At 45.3% G+C, this 26,420-nt stretch overlaps 2 protein-coding genes across 3 annotated transcripts; both read left to right on the forward strand.

The window, feature by feature from the left end:
- The first annotated feature begins 769 nt into the window (after positions 1–769).
- On the forward strand, positions 770–7,748 carry LOC135514888 (splicing factor 45-like). 2 transcript variants are annotated; one of them, XM_064938568.1, is made up of 13 exons: positions 770–853; positions 1,505–1,880; positions 2,024–2,140; positions 2,239–2,405; positions 2,630–2,748; positions 2,906–2,959; positions 3,118–3,256; positions 3,436–3,587; positions 4,096–4,158; positions 4,606–4,682; positions 4,779–4,877; positions 5,315–5,387; positions 7,329–7,748. In XM_064938568.1, exons 2-13 carry the CDS (start codon positions 1,752–1,754, stop codon positions 7,430–7,432), a joined length of 1,293 nt encoding a protein of 430 aa, XP_064794640.1. In that variant the 5' UTR covers positions 770–853; positions 1,505–1,751; the 3' UTR covers positions 7,433–7,748. The 2 variants fall into 2 exon arrangements, with proteins under 2 accessions (XP_064794640.1, XP_064794639.1); XM_064938567.1 differs by having other exon boundaries at positions 798–907.
- A 1,808-nt stretch (positions 7,749–9,556) lies between these two features.
- Positions 9,557–22,086, forward strand: LOC135514889 (6-phosphofructo-2-kinase/fructose-2,6-bisphosphatase 3-like). Its single transcript, XM_064938569.1, has 12 exons — positions 9,557–9,905; positions 12,228–12,356; positions 12,677–12,773; positions 12,902–13,043; positions 13,171–13,227; positions 13,395–13,519; positions 13,720–13,927; positions 14,047–14,193; positions 14,289–14,393; positions 14,559–14,751; positions 14,949–15,187; positions 20,240–22,086. Exons 1-12 carry the CDS (start codon positions 9,833–9,835, stop codon positions 20,288–20,290), a joined length of 1,566 nt encoding a protein of 521 aa, XP_064794641.1. The 5' UTR covers positions 9,557–9,832; the 3' UTR covers positions 20,291–22,086.
- Positions 22,087–26,420: the final 4,334 nt, after the last annotated feature.

Here is a 26,420-nt window from a genome sequence, read left to right on the forward strand (position 1 = left end):
TTTATTTAACTAGGCAAGTCAGTTAAGAACAAATTATTATTTAAACAATGACAGCCTAGGAACAGTGGGTTAACTGCCTTGTTCAGGGGCAGAATGACAGATGTTTACCTTGTCAGCTCAGGGATTTGATCTAGCAAAGTTTTGGTTACTGGCCCAACACTAACCACTAGACTACCTGCCACCCTCAGTGAATGTGAAAGGTTAAGTGCTGTAATTGTGGGGGAGAACACAGTGCAGCATTTGGTGGATGCCAAGTGCAGAGAGAGTCTCAGAGATATAGGATCAGTTATGATATGCAGAGGCCTTAAAACAGATTGGTAGAACTACAGTGTGGACTGATGGAGCTTACATGGATATACCCGTAGTAAGTGGACCTACTGTCAGGACTGGTGCTTCTGATGGTCCTGGCATGGTTTCAAGGCCTGTTCAGAAATCCTGTGCTCATTAATGTGCAAGGTGTGTTGAACAATAGTGTCCTGTCCTTCCAGGCTGCCGGGCCTGCATGATGTCGGATCAGATAGGGCCAAATAGTGGAATAGTGGTGAGGTTTTAATGGCTGTAGGGATAGTCGGTAGGGCAATTTTCTTGCCTTTATCCTATCCTTTCCCATTTTGTGTCACAACGTGTAAGTAATTCACACTCCAGAACAGTAGGCAGAAACACAGGGCTAGAAAAGAGAAATAGATGAAAAGTAGGATAGTACTCCTACACTCCAGTATAGTAGGTGGCAGTGTATGCATCTTGCAGTTGGTTGCGATCCGCCAATATAATTTTAAAGAAGAAGTTGACCATTTTTGATGACGTTTATTGTATCGATTTGAAAGTCCGTGGAGCGATATGTGCTAATAAAAAGGCACGTATTCGCGCATTACATCGATTTATTTGTGTACTAGTTATATTTTATAAGGTTAGTATTTGATTCTTAGTTGGAAAAGGGTTATATCTGTGGGAAGTATTGTTAGTGTGCCTCCGCGACAAAAGACCGATACAATTGTTTTTTAACGTTAGTTGGCTAAAAGTAACGCGTTAGCTAGCTGGCTAGGTCCTCACAAATGCAATGTAATTAGTTATTTTTTAAATATAAATCTACTGGACTATCTTTGGGGGGTGGGTATAATTTGTGGAACGTTCCAACAGGAGTCTGTCCCAAAAATTTCGTAAAGTACAAGATTGCCAACAAACAACGCATACAAAGAAGCATGGTCAATTCACCTAGCTAACTAGCTGCCGAATAGTCATCAACTCACCACGAAGCTTATTCTTAATGTTTGTCCATAGGCGACCAGATACATTCTTCGGAATTAACGTGGTGAACGAAAACTTAATGAAATAACCCCCTCTCTATCCGGTATATTATTCGGCCGCTATACAACTTTGTATGCGTTGTTTGTTGGCAATGTTATTTACGAAGTTTTTGGAACAGATTCCTGTTGAAACGTTCCACAAATTATACCCACCACTAAGTCAGTTATATATTTTGTCTTGACGCTGCTTTTATTTACAGGTCTATTTACCCTGCCACTGCCAGGAGTATCTTTAGGGGACACACACTTTTCACGCCACTTCGATACAAAGTTATTTTCGTAGCAGGTTAGGAGAGCCTTTTCGCTAACCCGAACCCCTTTCCTAATCTTAAGCCCAGTGTCCAAACCTGCTACGTTTATTCTCCTAACATACTAAGTAAATTATTCTAATTTATTGCGTACGTTCTCCTAACCTGCTCCGAAAAAGTTACTTAAACTCTGAGAACGATGTCGCTTTACGACGACATGGGTGTCGGGAGTGCGACCAGTGACACCAAGACCGAGGGCTGGTCCAAGAATTTTAAGCTACTGCAATCACAGCTGAAAGTAAAGAAGGCAGCTCTGACTCAGGCTAAGGTGGGTTCCAATGGCACTGCAGGTTGATGAAAGCTGGATTCAGGAAGACTCAAAGCTATGTTTACCAAAGCATCCCTAGCCATATCTATGAACCTTTTCCCCTCATACAGAGATATGGATGATGATGTGTGTGTTCCCCACAGACTCAGCGGATGAAGCAGGGTACTGTCCTGGCACCAGTTATTGACTTAAAGAGAGGAGGTTCGGCTGATGACAGACAGATAATAGACACACCCCCACACATTGCAGCAGGACTCAAGGTGAGGGCTGTGTGTGTTTCTGTCACACAAGTATTTGTCAGGGTGTCCTATGTGAAATGTGTGTTAATTATGTGTGACTTATGTGATGTGTGTGTCAGGACACAGCACCCAGCGGGTTCCCCTCGGGGGATGCGCTAATCCCCCTGGCTGATGAGTATGACCCCATGTTCCCCAACGACTACGAGAAGGTGGTGAAGAGACACCGTGAGGAGAGGCAGAGGCAGAGAGAGCAGGAACGACTGAAGGAGATAGAGGACAGAGAGAAGTACGACCTCTTACCGAACAGCACCAAAGCTACACGTCTAGAACATTCAACAGGATTCTGTTGTTATTGTTGACATAAGTTACAATGTTATATCCTTCAGGAAACTAAGGATGACGTATTGTTTAGACGTTTTCACACTGTAGGAATATGGACCTGACTATGACCACATCATTTCAGTCCATGTTCTGTCCTTCATTCTGACCTCATGTGTGCTTCCTGTCCAGGAAGAGGAAGGACAGACACGAGGGCAGCAGCGCTCCAAGTGGATTCTCCCGCTTCCCCACGGCAGAGGGAGAGTCTGATGAGGAGGAGGAGGACTATGAGAAGGAGAAGAGGAAAAGGAGTGAGTAGACTACCTATGGTTTCACTGAGCCTTCAAAGCAGATGAGACATTTAGGCAGATGGACTTGTTCTTAATGTTAGGATAATGTTGTGATTACTTCAGGTGAATTTGTCTGACTGTATGTGGTGCTGGATTCTTACCCATGTGTCTCTCTTAGGTATGGGTGGAGCAGCCATCGCCCCACCCTCCTCACTCGTGGATAGTAGAGACAGTGAGTAATGGCTCACAGAGGGATTTGTGTCTGTCTGTCTGTTTGGGATGTGGGAGAGTTTGTCCAGTAGATAGCAGTGTTATTTAACATTAGGATGACATTCAACATGCTTGATCAGGATGAGGTGAGTGTGCTAACTGACTGTCTCGCTCCTCCAGGCTCGTCATACTCCTATGAGGATGAGATGCGACCCTCCCGTGGTTCTAAAGCAGCCATCCCTCCCCCCATGTACGAGGACTCCGAACGCCCCCGCTCACCACCTGGCGGTCCCACCAACTCATTCCTGGCCAACATGGGGTGAGTCTGATACAACTAACAGGACATTCTATCCCAGTAGGGGGTATGTAGTTTCACGTGCCCTACTCAAAACACAACACACCTGAACACTGGCCCTCTAATGGCATCAACCTGTATAGTACAGCAGCTCAATGTTCTGTCCAGGGGTGTTGTCTGATGTTGTGTCCCTGCCTCCCCAGAGGGACCGTGGCCCATAAGATCATGCAGAAGTATGGCTTCCGGGAGGGCCAGGGGCTGGGCAAACACGAGCAGGGTCTCAGCACGGCCCTGTCTGTAGAGAAGACCAGCAAGCGGGGTGGCAAGATCATCATAGGAGACGCCACTGAGAAGAGTAACGCCATGCTTCACATCTCACTTTCTGCCGTCTCACTGCCCTGTCTCGCTCGCTCTCACTCATTCCTGTCTCAGCTCTCCTGTCTTTCTCTCAGATTTCATTTCTCTTTCTTATTATAAATGCACACAGTCTACTCCCTCCCGCTCTCCTTTTTACACCACCACCCCCCCCCCCTTTTCTCTAACACCAATACTCATGATCTCTTTCTACTAGATAAGATACAAGCTTGTTTTCATTGTCTCCTCTTGTTACATTAGCCTATCCAGATGTTTTTTTAATTTTTTATCAAGTATTACATAGGCCCAGAATTAATGGTCTTGGTTTCTAGTTCCAAGACTGTCTATTGTAACATTATTTGTAGCTGTGTGATCATCCTCAGTCAAGATTCAGTTTTAATTGGTATTTTTCATTCATTGATGATTTTAATCTTCAACATTTGTGATCTTAGTTGTGTGTATTGGTGTTCTTTTTGTTTTTCGTTTTGTGTTTGTGTTCCTCTCTAAAGCACCAGGATCCAGTAGCCAGACGGCAGCAGCTGAGCCTTTAGGCTGGGGCTCGGCTTCAATAGGTTTGGCACTGTCACATCACTTCTTTCCTACCTTGACGCATCACATCCGGTTTAGCCCCATGTGTCTTGTTGTCCCATGTCTCTGCTGTCTCCATCTATTCGCATCTCAAACCTTCTCATTTTGACAGGCAAATTCTCAATTTTTTTTGTAATACAGTTTGCTCATCTCAATGTGGGTCAAGTTTCATTATGGAACTAGTAACCACATTTATTTTGGGCCTACATTATGATGGTTGATAACCTAGAAAATTATGAAAATATGATGTGTTAATTGAGTTTTTAGGTCAATACCTGTAACCCTCATCTGATTGATTTAACTAGCTTTGTTAAAACATCAGTTGTGGTCCACATTCTGGTCCAATCTACAGTCTGAGTCACTTCCTGTTTACCAATATATTCAGTTGTTTTACTTATTGTTGAAATATTCTGCTCTCTTTCTCCCATCAGTGGACCCCTCCAAGAAGTCAGAGGCCAACCCCCTCACAGAGATCCTCAAATGCCCCACCAAAGTCGTGCTGCTACGGGTGGGTGCTATTGTGTGTCTTTGTCTGTGCATGAGTATTTATTGTAAATTCTTGTTTATTTATGTGCATAGGTCCAATAAAGTGTGTGTGTTTTAGAACATGGTGGGCAGAGGAGAGGTGGATGAAGATTTGGAAGGGGAGACCAAAGAAGAGTGTGAGAAATACGGCAAGGTCATCAAGTGTGTCATCTTTGAGGTGAGAGGAATAAGTCTATGTGTGTGTATAGTTAAGTGCTGAGTCATATTGTGTTGACTAATTAAGCAGTAAGGCCCGAAGAGGTGTGGTATATGGCCAATATACCACGACTAAGGGCTGTTCTTATGCACGACGCATCGCAGAGAGCTTAGACACAGCCCTGAGCTGTGGTATAGTGGCCATATATTTACATTTACATTTAAGTCATTTAGCAGACGCTCTTATCCAGAGCGACTTACAAATTGGTGAATTCACCTTCATATATCACAAACCCCTGAGGTGCCTTATTGCTGTTATAAACTGGTTACCAACGGAATTAGAGCAGTAAAAATCTATGTTTTGTTATACCCGTGGTTTACCACGACTGTCAGCCAATCAGCATTCAGGGCTCGAACCACTCTGTTTAGAATGTGTATTAAACTATAAGTTCTCCTCAGATTGCTCAGGTGACAGACGATGAAGCAGTGAGGATATTTCTGGAGTTTGAGAGAGTTGAGTCAGCCATCAAAGGTCAGTACAACCTAATGTGTTTGTATGGTTACTTTGTGTGTGTCCTTGAGGTTTCTGTAAGATGTGTGTGTTCGTTTGTCTGAAACTATAACGTGTGTCTATATAACTGTTACGCGTGTGTCTATATAACTGTTACGCGTGTGTCTATATAACTGTTACGCGTGTGTCTATATAACTGTTACGCGTGTGTCTATATAACTGTTACGCGTGTGTCTATATAACTGTTACGCGTGTGTGTCTATATAACTGTTACGCGTGTGTGTCTATATAACTGTTACGCGTGTGTGTCTATATAACTGTTACGCGTGTGTGTGTCTATATAACTGTTACGCGTGTGTGTGTGTCTATATAACTGTTACGCGCGTGTGTGTGTCTATATAACTGTTACGCGTGTGTGTGTGTCTATATAACTGTTACGTGTGTGTGTGTCTATATAACTGTTACGCGTGTGTGTGTGTCTATATAACTGTTACGCGCGTGTGTGTGTGTGTCTATATAACTGTTACGCGTGTGTGTCTATATAACTGTTACGCGTGTGTGTGTGTGTGTCTATATAACTGTTACGCGCGTGTGTGTGTGTCTATATAACTGTTACGCGTGTGTGTCTATATAACTGTTACGCGTGTGTGTGTGTGTCTATATAACTGTTACGCGTGTGTGTGTGTGTGTGTGTGTCTATATAACTGTTACGCGTGTGTGTGTGTGTCTATATAACTGTTACGCGTGTGTGTGTGTGTGTCTATATAACTGTTGTGCGTGTGTCTATATAACTGTTACGCGTGTGTCTATGTAACTGTTATGTGTGCGCGCGTCTAACGGTTAGGGGTGTATGTGTTTCTAACTGTTATGTGTGCGCGCGTCTAACGGTTAGGGGTGTATGTGTTTCTAACTGTTACGTGTGAGTGTATAACTGTTATGTCTGTAATAAGGCTAATGCTGGGGCCAGTTTTAAATGGGTTGTCCCAGATCAGAAAGCAGGTGAGACTGTCCCTCCCAGGTGTTACATCACAGCTGTCCCAGCAACCCTCTGTCCCTCCACTCACACCGTTACATCACATCCTCTAAGGGAACAGAAACACTGCCTGCATAATATATACACACTAGACTGGGCTGGACACACGCACCCTGTTAATTTCTATAGAGACTAGTGAGTGCTACTGATAGCAGACTGGACACACACACTGTTGATATTTTTCCAGGTTTTTTGACTTTAGACAGTAAGGAATTCAAAGGGGGAGACAGGCAAGTCTTAGAGAAACCGTGGGAAAGGTGGGCCCTCGGCTTGAACCCCGGCATCCGGTGAGGAGACGCGTGTGACTTATGCCAGGGAGTCTTCCCAATGCACCACAGCTCTCCACATGTATCCATCTTTGTCCACACAAGTGCCAGTTTTACTGGGAATGTCCCGGCATTGGTGTTCGGATGAGTAGGTACTTGTCATCACTGCTCAAACACACACGCCCCCATGAGGTCATGTGCCTAATGTTGATAAGGAACTCTGTGTCCATCTCACTATTGTAGACTGGATGTGTGTTTGAACTCTGCCTCCAGGACTGTTTGTTGTTGTTTATCTGTGACATTCTTGGGAAGGAGAAGGGAACTTGGGTGATGTCCCGGCTGTGTTTTCCAGTGTTTGAAGACCAAGAAATACCCATGCCTCTGATAGCCACAACGTTTTGGTTTTTCAAGCTTTGATAAGAATGAATTACGGGTTAATGATGAAAACACTAGACTATCAAAGAGGAGCACCATCCCATAGACCGTGTTAGGATGACCGTGTTTGTTCACGGTCCAAACGAACAAAACGACCCAATTCCTCACTAGTCTTCACTCCATGATACATCAGCAGTGATATTGCAGACCTGTCTGGCCTAAGCTGACAAAGTCAAGTCTGTAATGTTGCACAGTAATAATGTTTGTTTCCTGTCTTCTCTCCTCTAGCTGTGGTGGATCTGAACGGGAGGTTCTTTGGTGGTCGGGTGGTAAAAGCATGTTTCTATAACCAGGATAAGTTCAGAGTGTTGGACCTGGGAGAGCAGATGTGAGACACACGCGCGCAGTCCATCCCACCTGAATCGTTAAGACCCGCCTCATTCATACCCACAGGAACAGAAGAAATGCTCTGACACACACACACACATTGATAATCACCAGTAGCTCTTTCTGTCTCTAAGTAGCTAAACCATTATACTCACAACAGCAGCACAATGTGTCTGTATTTACTGAAGTGTTTCACCTGTAGTTTGTTTTGCCAGCAGAAAAATCCTGTATGTGAGGTAATGAACTACTGTCTTGGTCTCTGTGTCCTGATATGAACATGTACAAGTGAAACCTGAAAATAAATGTTCCTTTTGTTTAAAATCTTTGGTTTTAATCTCTCACTCTTCTAGGGCAGAGCGTAGTCTAGGAAGCCCAGTTTCTTTCTAATCTGTCTGACATAAGAGGCTCCCAGAGGACCAGACCCCCAGCTTTCCATCTTTACATAGCCCGACACGGTGAGGGGGTACTGGGGCAGTTATGAAAGGAACACAGCCCTCCCTCTCCAGCCTCATTCGGATCTTATGTAAAACAGACAGGGTTCATAGGGGAGTTAGAGGACTGTCATAATGACTGATGTCTGTGGAGGATTAAATCAGAACAAATGTATTCTGATCGGGTAGTACACAGAAATTAACTAATTCATAGAAAGGGAATTAAATTGACATGGACTCTCTCTACTCAGATTTTATGACTAACCTCAAGAAGTAAAGGTTAGATACATAGAAACCAGTGGAGGATGCTGAGAGGAGGACGGCTCATGATAATGGCTGGGAACGACAGGAATAGCATCAAACACATGGAAACCATGTATTTAATATCATTCTGCTCCAGCCATTACCACGAACCCGTTCTCCCCAATTAAGGTGCCACCAACCTCCTGTGATAGAAATACAAATAGGTTTGGGTAAAGCAAAATTGAGATTAAGTGTGTGTGTGGGGGGTAGGTTATGAGGGAAGGTTTGCAGGTCAGGCATGCAGAGGGTAGAAGGAGAGCATGCTTGGCTCATGCAGGGGGAGTGGGATAGTGTCTGGGCGGAGGAGTGACAGTGCTCTTTGCCTAACCTAAATACCACTGGTGGAGTTGAACTGGGTCTGAGAGAGCGGAGAGTATGTGTATTAGGGAAAGGGGGGACACAGTGTGTGTGTGGGGGGAGGTGGTGTCTCTCCCCTGGCACCCAGACTGGGTCACAGTCTTGTCAAGGGTAGGTATTCCCAGAATCCCTAGTGTGGGTGATTGGGGTCAGGCTCTGACCTGGCCTGGACCAGGAGAGAAACAGATGGGTGAAGAAGTAGGCTTGGCTATGAAGAGTGTGTGTGTGTGGAGAGGTTGACGGGCCCACATGCAAAAAGACTGCATCTATTTGTATCTTCCCCACTCTGAAATATACACCTTGCACGTGGAGTCAGAAGAATTTAGAAATAATTAGATCCAAATGGCTCAATACCATTATTCTCTTTCTATTCACTGAACAAATCCTTTCACTGGTATCTTAAGTTTCTTAATGATATAAACTCAAATGGTCCTATGTGACTGCAGGCTATAGCCATGCTCAGGGCAAGTCTACGTGCCGCCTATCATCTCTGTTACCCAAAACTAAAATTGTTTGCGAAAGTTTGTCACGTCCAGTTTTATGCAAACTCTGTCCAAGAGAGATTAAAGAACCTATTGAGTGTGGAGCCCATTATTTTGAAAGACAGCACTTCTCTACTTTGTATTTTCCTGCACCATATCCTGTGTTGCTGGAATGAAAAACATTTCACTTGAAAATATCGGGTGATATAGTTGTTGCCAAATTGTTTTAATGATTTGCATAAAATAAATACTAATCTGCACCAGAAAGTGTCCGAATAGGACATTGGCATGACACTATATAATATAATATTGCAAATGCAATAAAAATACAAATAAACTCTCCTTGAGTCATATTTGTACCTATCTGTCTGAAGGTTTACTGAGGTGCAATTCTGCACGTGCACCACCGGGATACTCCCATTTGCCATGATAGTGGATTTACCGTCATCAGCCACAAGGAAGCGCAGCGTCACTCTCCCTGAGAGCGCGCGCCCCGGTGGAGTCATCAAATGTCACGTTGTTTCCTGCTCGGACAGTTTAAATAAAAGAACTGGGACACAGCCGGGTAGATTAATGCACCCGCACAGGCTGAACGATATTAGAATAGAACACAGCAGCTCTTAACGACTGCTTAGCTCGCCAATATATTCTGTTTCAGACTACTTGTCTGGTAGAGAAAACCGACTGCTGATCCAAATCATTTTGAATTGTATTCTACTGTTTTTATTTGATCTGTGCTGTGCTGAAAGCGCGTAACGGTGGTATTTTGGGGGGACTGATATTAGTGGGAAACCTAGGTTTCTTTCTTATTTTATTTCACTAACCTCAAGGAATGCTTACTCAGAACAGGATACAAAAGATCTGGATTCCTTCAAAGGATGACAAACCGGCAGTCCCCCGGCGATGTAAGTAGAAGCCGAACCCGCGGCTGGCATCAGCGTCCACCTGATTCATTCATGTTTCACTTAGAAAAAAAGTCCATAGGATAAAGGTATTACTTGGCATTATCTTTGATAATTATGCTATTGATTTATTCACAATAATCAGACAAATAATAATCTAATTGAGCCTATAATAATATAGGGGGAAATGTGATTGCATGTTTTGATGCATTACTCGCATGGCTTTATTTTCAATGGGCTGTTATGGGCCTAGGTAGCCTACTTTTTGAAACCATTCAACATAATAATTTCAAAGCAGCTTAGTTTTCAAGTGAACCAAATGACTAAATAAAGTACACTTGTTTGTAAATACTATAATTATGCTAAAAGTTCCTAGATAGCATATGCCCTATTAGCCTAGCCTATCCAAACTGGCCATTGGCACGCAGCCAGGTCAGGATTCACAAGTAGCTATAGAGGGTAATGGTTGATAGTGCTCACCATAGCAACCACTCAATAGCCCCCATCCAGTCCAACGTCTCCACTAGTTACCACAGCCACAAAGTAAATGTTTTTTTAAAGAATACGTTTTGGTCTTAATTTAAAGTTAATGCTAAGCATACAGTTAGCAGTGTGGTTATCGTAAGGGTTATGTTCAAAATCACATTTTAGGAAGAGAAATTGTAGAAATAGGCGACCTGTATGACTTCATTGCTGTGGTCCGGAGGGCTTCCCGCTCTGCTCGTTACAGCCAGGAACCGTTGTGTGGGTGGGAGAGACGGGGGGATTTCACATGCAGAGACGCATCGGGCTCGGATTGGATGAACTATTGCGCGTGTCTGCATGGGGCGAGCTGGATAATTGTGCGTGTCTGCATGGGGCGAGCTGGATAATGGCTGAAAAATTGCAGAAATAGGCGGGGTTTATGACTTTGTGGCTGTGGTAACTAGTGACGACAGTTTGTAAAGAGCCGACTGATCAATATCAACTGCCTGAATAGCCACTGCTTAATTCACTGACGTCAGTGTGTTTGTCCTGCTGCGTGTCATACAGAGGGGAATGAGTTTATGCCGCGTTCATAACAACGGTGAACTCGCAACTCGGAAAAATCTCTGACTTTGAAAAAAAAGGAGCTCAGACTTGGAAAATTGTTTTGGACGGTCATCCGACTCGGAATACAAATCGGAAACTCGGGCATCTTTCAAGAATTCCAACTTTCCGACCTGTAAATCACTGACATTAAGATTTGACCTAGTTCCCAATTGTCTTGAAAGCACCAATAGCTGGTGATGTCTGTATCACATGAACATTCAGGCAATGAAAACTAATACACAGAAAGTCCTAGCCTGTAAACAAACATACACACCATCATAGGCATTGTATTAAACCACAATAACAAAATATTTAGCTAATGCCATCTAAAATCTAAGTCTATTCGTCATGTACACAGGTTACAAAATGGTGCAATCAAATGCTTCCTTGCAAGCTACCTCTCAACAGTGCAGTGAAAAATCTAAGAAACAAATAACACAGGCACCTCTTCCCCAGTCTTAGCTATGTCTCACTTCCCTGCATTGTCTCCATAAACCCTTTCATGCCTTAAAGACTGACTTGCATTCACTCATGCACAGTGGTCCTGACATTGGAATCATCTAGTAGGAGGTTTATCAGTCAGGGTGGGGGAGGGGGAGGGACAGCTTCAGCAGTGTCTCTGCAGGTAGACGCACCATCTTGACCTCTGGGGAACTGGGGAAGGGTCTAGCTGGTGGCAGCAGACAGGTGGGAGGGAATTAGTATTCGCGTCTATCCACGACCATGACCATCACTGTGCTGCCAGGACCAGTAACACAGACAGTCTCCCCAAGTCTATAAGAGGATGTACAGTTCTCTGACACTGAGGGAGGAAGGGAGATAGATCAAGTGGGATGCTGTGAACAGGTGAGGGAAGAAGAGAGAGGGAGGGGTGGATAGAGAGAGAGGGAGGGGTGGATAGAGAGAGAGGGAGGGGTGGATAGAGAGAGAGGGAGGGGTGGATAGAGAGAGAGGGAGGGGTGGATAGAAGGAGGGCGTGATGGCCTAAAAGCTTTACAGCTGTTTTTCCCATCGAGGAGGTACTGTGTCCTGGAAAGTGGATTAGAGCTGGTAGGAGCATGTGAATGAGAGGCATTCGGCACTGAATGAAGATGCAGTAGTGTTTACACTTTAGACAGGTATTGGCAAATGGCTTGTGTGGATAATATGCAGTGTCATTATTGTGTGTAAATTAAGAGTACACAATTAATCAGGTTGATTGTGTTTATGGCTATTGAACCATATTTTAATATTTATGTCTCTCTCTGTCTCTAGTGACAGGGGCCCCACATCTGGCCAACCCCCCCACAGTGATTGTGATGGTGGGTCTGCCAGCCAGGGGGAAGACCTATATGTCCAGGAAACTCACCCGATACCTCAATTGGATCGGCATGCCCACCAAAGGTACACAGCACACACACTCAGCACACACAGTCAGCACATGACGAGATGCATCAACAGGTGTAGCTAACAGATTAGTAACGTTTATTATTAGTCATAGTAATGTTTACTAATGTTTATTTGTTGTATTTACTCACTAAGAGGAAAGTTGGGATTACAAAGGTGGAGGTTGAATTATTGTTCTTGAATTGGAATTTCCTGCCATTTCATCTAGTTCCTTTTCCTCTGTTTTAGTTAGCAGATTCACCACAAACTGGGCTTGGGCTCACTGCCTCCCTCCAGAACATTCTATTTACCATTGTTAGTTTGTTCTTTGCCTCCAGTCTTCAACGTGGGAGAGTATCGCAGAGAAGCAGTCAAGAACTACAGCTCGTATGACTTCTTCAAGGCTGACAACGAGAGTGCCTTGAAGATCAGACAGTGAGTCCACCCCTGCTCCCCATCCTACTCTGTGTTTCACCATGACAAATTCTGAGCATCATGTGACGTCATTGATCATCAGTGTACTTGAAACAAGGCTAACAGAGATGATTTATTTTCTTGCTTAGACAATGTGCCTTAGCAGCTCTGAGGGACGTTAAGTCTTACCTGACAGAGGAGGGAGGCCAGGTTGCAGTCTTCGATGCCACCAACACCACTCGTGACAGACGAGACATGATCCTGGACTTTGGCAGTGAGAACGGCTTCAAGGTCAGTGGTGTTTCTATGGTTACGAGAGGCTTAATGCGATCTCAAACAGAGACGCGATCAAATGACTCACCATGTCGTTCAATGTAAAGATGATAAAAGGACTCTAAATGTGTGTGTGTGTGTGCAGATCTTCTTCATCGAGTCAGTGTGTGATGATCCCAGCGTCATCGCCACAAATATCATGGTGAGTCAGAAATCTGAACAGAACATCTGAGAAACATGTTATTGGTTGGCTCATGTTCCTGCAAGGTTCCTCTAATGTTGCAGCCTGACATTAGCTACTGAGCTATAATGTAATTCTTAGTGAGTGTCTTACGCTGTCACCTGACCTTTTACTTCCTCCCATGACAGGAAGTGAAGGTGTCCTGCCCAGACTACCAGGACTGCAACAAGACAGACGCCATGGAAGATTTCCATAAGAGGATAGAGTGTTACAGGGTTCACTACGCACCCCTGGACCCAGACCAGTACGACAGGTAGCCCCTAACCCTCATATCTTATTCACTATTCATACCTGTTGACCCTAGCTACGGTTTACTGTGTGATCTGAGAGTGGCTTAAACCTGATTTAGAATCAGTTTGGCCTTTTAGATAATAATAAATAAGATTATATGGAACTCTGAGATGTTTCGTGAATTCAGGCCCTTGACTAAACTTGTTCTAACCCCCTACGTAGGAGCCTGTCCTTCATCAAGGTGATAGATGTAGGCAGAAGGTTCCTGGTGAACCGGATCCAGGACCACGTCCAGAGTAAGATCGTCTACTACCTGATGAACATCCACGTCCAGCCCAGAGTCATCTACCTGTGTCGCCATGGAGAGAGCATGCACAACCTGCAGGGACGCCTGGGGGGAGACTCAGGGCTGTCGCCAAGGGGGAGAAAGGTACGAGAGTAGAAACACACTCATATACACACGTGTACACACACACGCATACTAGTTCGACACATAAATACACACACACACACTGGTCTCTTACACTCTCCTCCTTTCTCTTTGTGTAGTTTTCTGGGGCGTTGTCGATGTTTGTTAACGAGCAGAACTTGACGGATCTGAAGGTGTGGACCAATCAGATGTGTTGCAGCATCCAGACTGCTGAGAGCCTGGGAGTGCCCTACGAACAGTGGAAGGCCCTTAACGAGATAGACGCTGTGAGTCACACACACTAGAATAGACTACTCACTGGACTGTGTGTGTGGTGCTTCATTTAAACAGCTCTAATGTGAGGTGTGTGTTGTGTGCACAGGGGGTGTGTGAGGAGATGACGTACGATGAGGTGAAGGAGAAGTACCCTGAGGAGTTTGCTCTGAGAGACCAGGACAAGTATTACTACCGCTACCCCACAGGAGAGGTTAGCACAGTACAATATACTACTAGAATCAACCTGCTACTGCCAACTACTGTACAGTTACACATGGACATAGTTCTAGTGTTTAAAATGCTACGAATCGATGTGTCTGAAAATGTAAAGTTAACCCTTCTCTCTTCTTTCTCTCTTTCCCCTCCCTCCCTCCAGTCCTATCAGGACCTGGTCCAGCGGGTGGAGCCAGTGATCATGGAGCTGGAGAGACAGGAGAACGTTCTAGTTATCTGTCACCAGGCTGTAATGCGCTGTCTCCTGGCTTACTTCCTGGATAAGAGTGCAGAAGAGATGCCCTACCTGAAGTGTCCCCTCCACACGGTGCTGAAGCTCACCCCCATTGCCTATGGTGAGTACGGTGAGAACTTGTACACCTTTCACTTTACAGAGCCAAGACAATATGACCAGAAAATATCAGAGACAGGACAGTACGGTTCAATTCTATGTTCTCTAGCTTGTCCAGGGCAGGAGAAATAAGGTTAGGTCTAAATATCTGTTCTGACTGTGTTGTGTGTGTGTGTGTGTGTGTTTTGACTCTGTGTGCAGGCTGCAAGGTAGAGTCCATCTCGCTCAACGTGGAAGCAGTGAACACCCACAGAGAGAGACCAGAGGAGATGAAGAAGAATCCTGGGACTCTGATCAGGAGGAACAGTGTGACCCCCCTGACCAGCCCCGAACCCAACATCAAGAAACCCCGCATCGACGGCCTGGACGAATCCCTCCAGGAGCTGCCCCCCTCGCCCATGTCCCTCTGTACTCCTTCCCACCTCACCTTGGCCGGGCAGGTGAGTGTCTCTCTCTCTCTCGCTCACTCTCTCACACATACACATATCTTTGACTCCTCAAACCTACTGAAGGACATCTTTTATCCCTTTCTCTTCTGCTCTAAGCAATTTTCCATTCTACGCGGTTTGTCTCTTTACTCGCTTCACATTCACTCTTTCTTTCTTTTCATAATTTCTTCCTTCTCCTCTTCACTGTGCAGCACTGGCTGGGCAAAGTCTGCCTGTAAGTACCTGTCTCTCCTCTCTCCGCCTTTCTTTGTTTTTCTTTCCAATCCTCTCCCCCATAGCATTAAATAAATCATCCTTGGTCAGTGTTCCATTGAAAGTACTGTGTAAGATCCCAGTAGTTTTCCCAGGCTGGTTTCTCACAGACACACTACAATGTGGTTTTGAAAACCATCCCGTTACTCCCTGAGGAATACATGTGCCAAGTGCCTCCCTCCCTTTCCCCCCCTTCCCGCTCACGATGACCTTGTGTACCATTTCAGCCTCGGATTCCTTCCAGCTGATGTCAGAGTATTGTACAAGCATTGCTATCTGCATGTTACGACGCCAACCCCCACACACTGTTCTGTGACTTACGTCTTTAGAACGTCTATATCTTCAATGTATTTTCTGATCTGTTTAAAGACCTCCGCCCATCTGCACAATCCTTCAGTGTCTGAAACTGTTCTCTCTTTTAGTGTTTCAAAGGTAAAGTGAGAAAGCAGCTAGATTTAGCTCCCAGTTTACTCTGTAGTAGCAGTAGTATTGTGTCTCAGACTCTGCAGCTACATGTTGACAGGTGATAATTATTCAGGGTGTGGAAAGATCCAGTCAACTTAAGTCACAATCAGAAGGGGCACTTGTACACTGAGTGTACAAAACCTTAAGAACACCTTCCTAATATTGCGTTGCACCACTTTTAATAACAGCCTCAATTCGTCGGGGCATTGACTCTACAAGGTGTCTAAAGAGTTCCACAGGGATGCTGGCCCATGTTGAGTCCAATGCTTCCCACAGTTGTGTCAAGTTGACTGGATGTCCTTTGGGTGGAGGACCATTTTTGATACACACGGGAAACTGTTGAGCAGGAAAACCCCAGCAGTGTTGCAGTTGTTGATACAAACCGGTGCGCCTGGCACCTGCTACCATAAAGCATTCAAAGGCACTTTCTTTTGTCTTGCCAATTCACCCTCTAGTTGGCTCACGTACACAATCCATGTCACAAGGCTTAAAAACCCTTCTTACATTTTTTAAAACCTTTATTTAACTAGGCAAGTCAATTAAGAACAAATTGTTATTTACAATGACGGTATAGGAACATTGGTTTAACTGCCTTGTTTAGGTGCAGAACGACAGATTTTTAACTTGACAGCTCAGGGATTCAATCCACCAAGCTTTCGATTACTGGCCCAACGCTCTAACCAGTAGGCTACCTGCCGCACCTAACCTGTCTCCTCCCCTTCATCTACACTGTTATGAACTTGAGTGAAGACCCAAACGCGGTTTTAACAGAAAACAGAGTTCTTTAATAAAAAACAGGAATGGCATAAATCCTCTTCCAACGTAGTCAATGGAACAAAAGAACGTAGTATAATGCAGGTTGCACCTGCCATGCAGACTCCGACAGGACAGGACAAGGTGGAAGCAAACGAGACGACAGCTTGCTTCTGGCATCAAAAAACACAAACAAGAATCAGACACTGAAAGTAGCAGGAACAGAGAAAGAAATAGAGACCTAATCAGAGGGGGAAGAGAGAACAGGTGGGGAAAGAGAGAATGAGCTAGTTAGGGTAAATGTAGAACAGCTGAGGGATGAGAGACAGAGAAGGTAACCTAAAAAGACCAGGAGAAGAGAATGAAGAGAAAGGACAGGAACAGACATAACAAGACATGACAGTCCCCCCACTCACCGAGCGCCTCCTGGCGCACTCGAGGAGGAAACCTGGCGGCAACGGAGGAAATCATCGATCAGCGAACGGTCCAGCACGTCCCGAGAGGGAACCCAACTCCTCTCCTCAGGACCGTACCCCTCCCAATCCACTAGGTACTGATGACCACGGCCCCGAGGGCGCATGTCCAAAATCTTACGAACCCTGTAGATGGGTGCGCCCTCGACAAGGATGGGGGGGGAGGGACTCGGGGGCGCGAAGAACGGGCTTAACACAGGAGACATGGAAGACCGGGTGAACGCGACGAAGATAGCGCGGGAGAAGAAGTCGCACTGCGACAGGATTAATGACCTGGGAAATACGGAACGGACCAATGAACCGCGGGGCCAACTTGCGAGAAGCTGTCTTAAGGGGAGTAGGCGTTACGAAGGTCCAATTTGGTGAAAAACCTGGCTCCCTGCAGGATCTCGAAGGCTGAAGACATAAGAGGAAGCGGATAACGATTCTTAACTGTTATGTCATTCAGCCCTCGATAATCCACGCATGGGCGCAGGGACCCGTCCTTCTTCTGAACAAAAAAGAACCCCGCGCCGGCGGGGGAGGAGGAGGAGACTATGGTACCGGCGTCGAGCGAAACCGACAAATAATCCTCGAGAGCCTTACGTTCGGGAGCCGACAGAGAGTATAATCTACCCCGGGGGGGAGTAGTTCCCGGAAGGAGATCAATACTACAGTCATACGACCGGTGTGGAGGGAGAGAAGTGGCCTTGGAACGACTGAACACCGTGCGCAGATCGTGATACTCCTCCGGCACCCCTGTCAAATCGCCAGGCTCCTCCTGTGAAGAAGAGACAGAGGAAACAGGAGGGATAGCAGACATTAAACAGGTTACATGACAAGAAACATTCCAGGATAGGATAGTATTACTAGACCAATTAATAGAAGGGTTATGGCGCACTAGCCAGGGATGACCCAAAACAACAGGTGTAAAAGGTGAACGAAAAATTAAAAAAGAAATTGTTTCGCTATGATTACCAGAGACAGTGAGGGTTAAAGGCAGCGTCTCACGCTGAATCTTGGGGAGAGAACTACCATCTAAAGCGAACAAGGCCCTGGGCTCCCTAACTGTCTGAGAGGAATGTCATGTTCCCTGAGCCCAGGTCTCGTCCATAAAACAGCCCTCCGCCCCAGAGTCTATCAAGGCACTGCAGGAAGCAGATGAACTTGGGCCAGCGGAGATGGACCGGAAAGGTAGTGCGTGATCCAGAAGGAGAGGCCTGAGTAGTTGCGCTCACCAGTAGCCCTCCTCTTACTGATGAGCTCTGGCCCTTTACTGGACATGAGGTGACAAAATGACCAGCGGAGCCCAGTAGAGACAGAGGCGATTGGTGATTCTCCGTTCCCTCTCCTTGGCCGAGATGCGAATACCCCCAGCTGCATAGGCTCAGCATCCGAGCCGGCGGGGAGGATGGCAGTGATGCGGCAGGTGGCAGTGATGTGGAGAGGGGAGCAACGGAGAACGTGAGCTCCTTTCCACGAGCTCGGCGACGAAGATCAAACTGTCGCTCTATGCGAATAGCGAGAGCTATTAAGGAGTCCAGACTGGAAGGAACCTCCCGGGAGAGGATCTCATCCTTAACCTCGACGTGGAGACCCTCCAGAAAACGAGCGAGCAAAGCCGGCTCGTTCCAGTCACTAGAGGCAGCGAGAGTGCGAAACTCAATAGAATAATCCGTTATGGATCTATTCCCCTGACATAGGGAAGACAGGGCCCTGGAAGCCTCCTCGCCAAAAACAGAACGGTCAAAAACCCGTATCATCTCCTCCTTAAAGTCCTGATACTGGTTAATACACTCAGCCCTCGCCTCCCAGACTGCCGTGCCCCACTCACGCGCCCGTCCGGTAAGGAGAGAAATGACGTAGGCGATGCGGGCTGCGCTCCTGGAGTAAGTGTTGGGCTGGAGAGAGAACACCACATCACACTGAGTGAGGAATGAGCGGCACTCAGTGGGCTCCCCAAGTAACACGGCGGGTTGTTGATCCTGGGCTCCGGAGACTCAGAAACCCTGGAAGTGGGCGGTGGATCGAGGTGGAGTTGGTGAACCCGTCTTGTGAGGTCGGAGACTTTGACGGCCAGGGTCTCAACAGCATGTTGAGCAGCAGACAATTCCTCCTCGTGTCTGCCTAGCATCGCTCCCTGATCTCGACGGCGGAGTGAAAAGGGTCCAAAGCCGCTGGGTCCATTCTTGGTCTGATTCTTCTGTTATGAACTTGAGTGAAGACCCAAACGCGGTTTTAACAGAAAACAGAGTTCTTTAATAAAAAACAGGAATGGCATAAATCCTCTTCCAACGTAGTCAATGGAACAAAAGAACGTAGTATAATGCAGGTTGCACCTGCCATGCAGACTCCGACAGGACAGGACAAGGTGGAAGCAAACGAGACGACAGCTTGCTTCTGGCATCAAAAAACACAAACAAGAATCAGACACTGAAAGTAGCAGGAACAGAGAAAGAAATAGAGACCTAATCAGAGGGGGAAGAGAGAACAGGTGGGGAAAGAGAGAATGAGCTAGTTAGGGTAAATGTAGAACAGCTGAGGGATGAGAGACAGAGAAGGTAACCTAAAAAGACCAGCAGAGAGAGAGAATGAAGAGAAAGGACAGGAACAGACATAACAAGACATGACATACACTGACTGTAGTGGATTTAACAAGTGACATCAATAAGTGATTATAGCTTTCACCTGGTCAGTCTATGTCATGGAAAGAGCAGGTGTTCTTAATGTTTTGTCCACTCAGTGTACAGTAACACCCATAGACAAGTAAAGACACACACTCTTACACACCTATTGTAGCTCTATAGTTAGTTATTGAGGTGTACTTAGACATGGGATAGGGAGATTGGATAATCGTTTTTGAGCCCACACATGGTTTACATTTACCACGGAATATGAATGAGTAGCTCATCAAGGCTTCAGGCGACATGGATGAGCAGAACCAAAGTCTCTGTCATGTTACGTCATCTCATGCTAAGCCTGGTGTCACTTAGCCTATAGGACAGGATCTTTCCCCCTCTTTATGTTTTATGGGTCTTGTTTCACAGATGACTCTTAGTTTGTTTGTTTGTAATGGTTTCCCCATGTCTTCTTAACAATTTGATGCTTTTGTTTCCCTCAGAACATGAAGAGAAAGTCCAACAATCGCCATGAGATCCTGCAGCTCTGCTAATGAGATCGCACCGCCTCGTCACCTGATCCAAGACCCCAGGAAGTCATGCCGGCAAAGAAAATTCCACAATGTCACCAAAAATGGATATTGTTGTGTTTTCCCCCCCCATCTTCCTCTTTCTGGAGATCACAGGGCACTATGGTTCTCTTTTCTCACGCAGACGTGTTAGTGAGTGTCTGGTCTGTGTGTCATCTGCCAGTGCTTGTAGTTCAAACACTTTTCCTCTGGGAAAGAGATAGTGAGAACACTGTACATTAGAGGTCTTCTCGGGTCCACCCAAACCCAAAATACCTGAGACTCGAGGCCCGGGTCCAAAATTCAAAGTTTTCCATCGGGTATGGGCCGGATCCTGTTTGATTGTCATCGGGACTTGGGTCTATGTAACTACAGCTGATAGACCCGAGTGGACCCGGCCATGACTCTGTATAGCCTATAGCATATTTATTTACCAGTAAAACATAATGTATGCTACTGTACAATATGTTCAGTGAATGTCTTGAGGAACACTGACTCACCTAAGCTCGGTTGGTTCTCATAAGGTTTGTACAGAGGATAGGGGCAAACTAGAACGAATCAACCACTCTGTTTTCTCCTCTGGTTTCTCAGAAGTGAATCTGTAGTGACAGCTCACCCTGGATCTGTGGTTTAATTAGGGTAATAGCTCTGATTCTAAGGAGCTATTATATCTGGTTTGAGTGACTACTTGGCAGTCGGCAAGGCGTCCTTCAGAGAGCTGGAACCAGGCCAAATTTTGAAGTCTACCTTTCTTGACACCCTCCTGAGATCTGAGTAATGAATGGTTATATCACCCTTTTAAAAACAGATGGAAACGTTTAGTTTACGACCTAAACATTTTACTATAGGGGTGCCTCTGAAATAATGATTCTCCAAATTGTGTTAATGACTCTGACTTGTTGACATTGAGCACTTATTCACTTTTTTGTTATGATTTAAGATTTGAGTATCATACTGTTACTTAAAGGATGTTAAATTGAACGACTGGTGTACTCGTGTGCTATGAAATGAATGATCATTTTGCACAGCAAAGTTGACATCCCTGTTGAGTTGTGTGTGTATGACTGTGTCCATAGACACAATTGTCTCTTTCTGTGTTTCTCTCCGAAAGGAGATTCGGACCTAGAGTGCCTAGTGTTTGTCCTGCAAGCCCATATAGCTGGCCATAGAAATTCAGATATATGGTACCTTCAGAGTACATGCAGTGTAACGTGTTTCACTTTTCTTTGTATGACAGCTGTTAACATGTGTGAGCACTTATATCTTTGTTATGAAAATGCGTTCTGTAAATAGACATGTAAATATATCAGACTTGAAGGAACGCTCAGTGTTTTGGAATGTTCAAGTCTAGAATTGAGTGGGAAGGTATTTTGTAGATGCTCGTTTGTACTGCTCACTGTTTGAAGGATTAATAGTTCATTGTAAAGAGTGTACTGCTCTGCCTCACAAAGGTAAAACACAGTAACTACGCCAACAATGAAACTGAGAAAAATGTTTAAAGTTTTTTTTTTTGCTAGCCAGCCAAATATTTTCTGCATTATCATATTGGCAGTACTACTTTTGTTCATTTGTTTGCTTCTGATACTTGAATTTAGTTTTTTTGTAAGACATTTTTTCTCAAACTATTTATTTCTATGTAGATTTAGATAATCGTTTGGAGCGGATGGCACCTGGTCTTGCCTGAGTACGGTGTATGACTTGTGTATGCCAAGCAAAGTGTCTGAGAGGACAACGTGTATATTCTGCATTTGCTGGGCCAATAAATCTCCGGGAAAACAAGCCATCTTGTGGATGTCATATCTTCATTATTTATGTGTGTTGGGCACACTATCTGAAAGGCAAACACCCAAACAATGTGTTTCCCTTTGGAGAAGTATGCTAGAGCCTTTTAAAGCAACTAAATTGTCACCAAAACACTTGCGATTCTTAAAGGTACTATAGGACAATATAGAAGTGTATTGAGAGTGCTGAGGCCTGTAGAAAAACGACTTGATAGGCAAACACCCTATCCTATCAATGTGTTTCAATTTGCAGAGGGAGACCAGAAACTTTTTTTTGGAGCTGGAATTTGTTGTTGTACCATGCCACATTTGAACACATCTGTTTAAATAGTGTCACCAGAGCCAGCAAAACACTAGCTGTCAACACCTAAACTGACCTACAGGTAACTGCCAAAATAAAGGAAACACCAACATGAAGCGTCTTAATAGGGTGTTGGGCCACCATGAGCCAGAACCGCTTTAATGCACCTTGGCATAGATTCTACAAGTTTCTGGGAACTTTATTAGAGGGATGCAACCCCATTCTTCCATGAGAAATTCCATCATTTGGTCTTTTGTTGATGTTGGTGAAAACGCTGTCTCATGGTGCCGCTCTAGAATCTCCCGCCTTAAGTGTTCAATTGGGTTGAGATCTGTTGACTGAGATCTCTTATTCTAGCCACAATGGGCAACTTGGCATTTTTATACATCACTCTAAGCACGATGGGATGTTAATTGCTTAACTATCTCAGGAACCACACCTGTGTCGAAGCACCTGCTTTCAATATACTTTGTATTGCTCATTTACTCAAGTGTTGGAAGTTACTTTATGTGTCTGGTGCTGAGAATGAATGAAAACATTCTCTGTTAAAAATACACTCCCAAACAGTCCATGGCGTAAAACATGTTGGAGAAGCTGTTTTACAGGTCAGTAGAACACACACACAAGAACAGTGATGCGTGTTTCTTAATCCTGGTCCTGGGGACCCAAAGGGGGGCGCATTTTTGTTTTTGCCCTTGCACTACACAGCTGATTCAAATCATAAACTTATCATCAAGCTTTGATGATTCGAATCAGGTGTCTGGTGCTAAGGCAAAAACAAAAACGCACCTTTGGGTCCCCCGAGCCAAGATTAAGAAACACTGGTGTAATGTAATTGGACACAATACTATTCATTAAATCTGTGTTGAACTGAGGTAGGTCCAGCTCTGTCCGAACTTGTTATTTACGTCTATTCCTGTCGCCTCTCTCCCCTACTCTTCTCATTTGGCTGTCAGATTTCAGTCAGGCGGACATCAAAGGAGAAGCCAATGATACAACAAAGGCTCTGAAACAGTGCTCCGGAATGAAGCTGCTTGTGTGTAATAACATGGGCATTATTTATCCGTCACTAATCCTCCTAGAATAGCAGGGTCCAAGCCTTCGCTGTCCTCTGTCCCTCTGCCCGTTTCTCTATTGTCTAGACACACAGAGCTGCATGGCAGTACAGAATGTCTGTCTGTGTCCTACATTCAGGGAATCCCTGTGTTGTACTGTGCTGAACGGGATTAGCCTAGCATTCTGTACTCTGGCCCACAGCACTACAGCAGTCTATAAACCACTGGCTCTCAACCCATACCCAGCTCTACCATGTATCGCCCTATTGGAGAGAAAGAGAAAGTGATAGCAATCTCCCTCTTCATATCTGGGACAAGCAACGTTCTCCATCTAATCTATGGTTGCATACCAAATGGCATCCTATTCCCTATAGCCTGTTACTTTTGACCAAGGCCCACAGGGCTCAAAATAAGTGTACTATGTAGGGAATAGAGTGACATTTGGGACACAACCTATTTCTATGTGGTGGTCCAGTACCCTTTGACCTGGTGAGATACAGTAGTGTCCATAAAACAGCTGCACCATCAGGCCCATGTCATGTGTTGTTGATATGGCAGAGGCCAGAGGGTTGATGTGTAAACCAAGGGCAGGTCAGAAGCACTCTAGCTCAGATGGCAATACAGTACTATTTACAGTGGTCACATAGCTGCAGTTACATGTAACTCAATCACTCATGATTGCAAGGTCTTGGCTTTTTTGTCTTGCAAATAGTCAGACTATGTTGTCTGGGCAGAGTTAAAGATGTTACTCTTGGTAGTTGTTGCTGTGCTGTCGTTGTATCATTCATTCAGATGGGGTTTGTGCAGGGAGCGTGGGGTAACTGTGGCATGCATGCTGCGGTGATTCAACTCCAGCCAAACGTACACTTTTGCTACTTGCCAACCCTGGCAGGCGCTGTCTGATTCACAGCCTGGTGTGGTTGGCCTGTACTGGGTTGGCTGGGGTTTTGGTCTACAGCGGCCAGAGTGTATGTGACTACTCTCATGTACACTTCTGTCTCGACCCAGTCACATGACCTCATGCAGACACACAAGCAAATGTCAGGAAAGTGAATTTGCATTGAATTTGCATTGGATTTTGCATACCCAGTTCAGGCTAAACTAATGTTTTATAGACTCAGATAGAAAGTTTCTATACGTGACAGATACCTGCATAGGCTATCTACTCTCACTTTTGTAAGGTTATACATAAAGAATGAGTCCTGGTTTTGGCTGTAGGCTATTGGGCCAAGTTTCTGTCTTTGTATGTTCTGTATGTGGTGGTGCAGACCGGCGTTCTCCCTGTGTATGCGAGTGCGTTTGTTCATGCACGTGTACATGCATGGGTGTGTACAGTATATGCATGAATGCGTGACTGTAGTGCATGTGTGTATGTGATCATCTCTGTGGGAGAAAAGAGAAGCTGCAGTCAGAGACATGAATGGAACAATGCATTCAATCGTTATTTCCCTCATCAATCTACACACCATACCACATAATAACAAAGCAAAAACAGTTTTATTTTTTATAAATGTTTTTTTTGAAACACCCCTGAAATATCACATTCACATAAGTATTCAGACCCTTTACTCAGTGCTTGTTGAAGCACCTTTGGCAGTGATTACAGCCTGGAGTCAACTTGTGTATGACTCTACAAGCTTGGCACACCTGTATTTGTGGCGTTTCTCCCATTCTTCTCTGCAGATCCTTTCAAGTTCTGCCAGGTTGGATGGAGAGCGTCACAGCACAGCTAATTTCAGGTTTCTTCAGAGATGTTCGATCGTGATCCTGTCCGGGCTCTGGCTGGGCCACTCAAGGACATTCAGAGACTTGTCCCGAAGCCACTCCTGCGTTGTATTCACTGTGTGGTTGGGGTCGTTGTCCCGTTGGAAGGTGAACCGTTGCCCCAGACTGAGGTCCTGAGCACTCTGGAGCAGGTTTTCATCAAGGATCTCTCTTCACTTTGCTCCGTTCATCTTTCCCTCGATCCTGACTAGTTTCCCAGTCCCTGCAGCTGAAAACATCCCCACAGCATGATGCTGCCACCACCATGCTTCACCGTAGGGATGGTGACAGGTTTCCTCCAGGCGTGACGCTTGGCATTCAGACCAAAGAGTTTATTCTTGGTTTCATCAGACCAGAGAATCTTGTTTCTCATGGTCTGAGAGTCCTTTAGTCTCCAAGGGCGCTGTCATGTTCCTTTTACTGTGAGAGTGCTGCAGAGATGGTTGTCCTTCTGGAAGGTTCTCCCATCTCCCCAGAGAAACTGAAGCTCTGTCAGAGTGAGCATCAAGTTCTTGGTCACCTCTCTAACCAAATCCCTTCTCCCCTGATTGCTCAGCTCTAGGAAGAGTCTTGGTGGTTCCAAACTTCTTCCATTTAAGAATGATGGAGGCCATTGTGTTCTTGGGGACCTTCAATGCTGCAGAACTTTTTTGGTACCTTCCCCAGATCTGTGCCTCGACACAATCCTGTCTCTGAGCTCTACAGACAATTCCTTCGACCTCATGGCTTGGTTTTTGCTTTGACATGCACTGTCAACTATGGACCTTTTATAGACAGGTGTGTGCCTTTCCAAATCATGTCCAATCAATATAATTTTACCACAGGTGGACTCCAATCAAGTTGTAGAATCAATGGAAACAGGATGCACCTGAGCTCAATTTCAAGTCTCATAGCAAAGGGTCTGAATACTAATGTAATGTCGGCCTCTTGGGTGGCGCAGTGGTTAAGGGCGTTGTACTGCAGCACCAGCTGTGCCACCAGAGACTCTGGGTTCGTGCCCAGTCTCTGTCGTAACCAGCCACAACCGGGAGGTCCGTGGTGCAATTCACAATTGGTCTAGTGTCGTCCGGGTTAGGGAGGGCTTGGCCGGTAGGGATATCCTTGTCTCATCGCGCACCAGCGACTCCTGTGGCGGGCCGGGCGAAGTGCGCGCTAACCAAGGTTGCACGGTGTTTCCTCCGACACATTGGTGTGGCTGGCTTCCGGGTTAGATG

This window comes from Oncorhynchus masou, chromosome 26 (genome assembly GCF_036934945.1).
Source record: "Oncorhynchus masou masou isolate Uvic2021 chromosome 26, UVic_Omas_1.1, whole genome shotgun sequence".
Classification (NCBI taxonomy): Eukaryota; Metazoa; Chordata; class Actinopteri; order Salmoniformes; family Salmonidae; genus Oncorhynchus; species Oncorhynchus masou.

Bases quoted from the DNA above. Each gene is read 5' to 3' on its own strand.
- LOC135514888 (XM_064938568.1), top strand. From the start codon at position 1,752: ATGTCGCTTTACGACGACATGGGTGTCGGGAGTGCGACCAGTGACACC. The intron at 3,257-3,435 runs GTGAGTCTGATA...CTGCCTCCCCAG, and splicing joins TCATTCCTGGCCAACATGGG to AGGGACCGTGGCCCATAAGA. The intron at 4,683-4,778 runs GTGGGTGCTATT...TGTGTGTTTTAG, and splicing joins CCAAAGTCGTGCTGCTACGG to AACATGGTGGGCAGAGGAGA.
- LOC135514889 (XM_064938569.1), top strand. From the start codon at position 9,833: ATGCTTACTCAGAACAGGATACAAAAGATCTGGATTCCTTCAAAGGAT. The intron at 14,394-14,558 runs GTTAGCACAGTA...CCCTCCCTCCAG, and splicing joins ACCGCTACCCCACAGGAGAG to TCCTATCAGGACCTGGTCCA. The intron at 15,188-20,239 runs GTGAGTGTCTCT...TGTTTCCCTCAG, and splicing joins ACCTCACCTTGGCCGGGCAG to AACATGAAGAGAAAGTCCAA.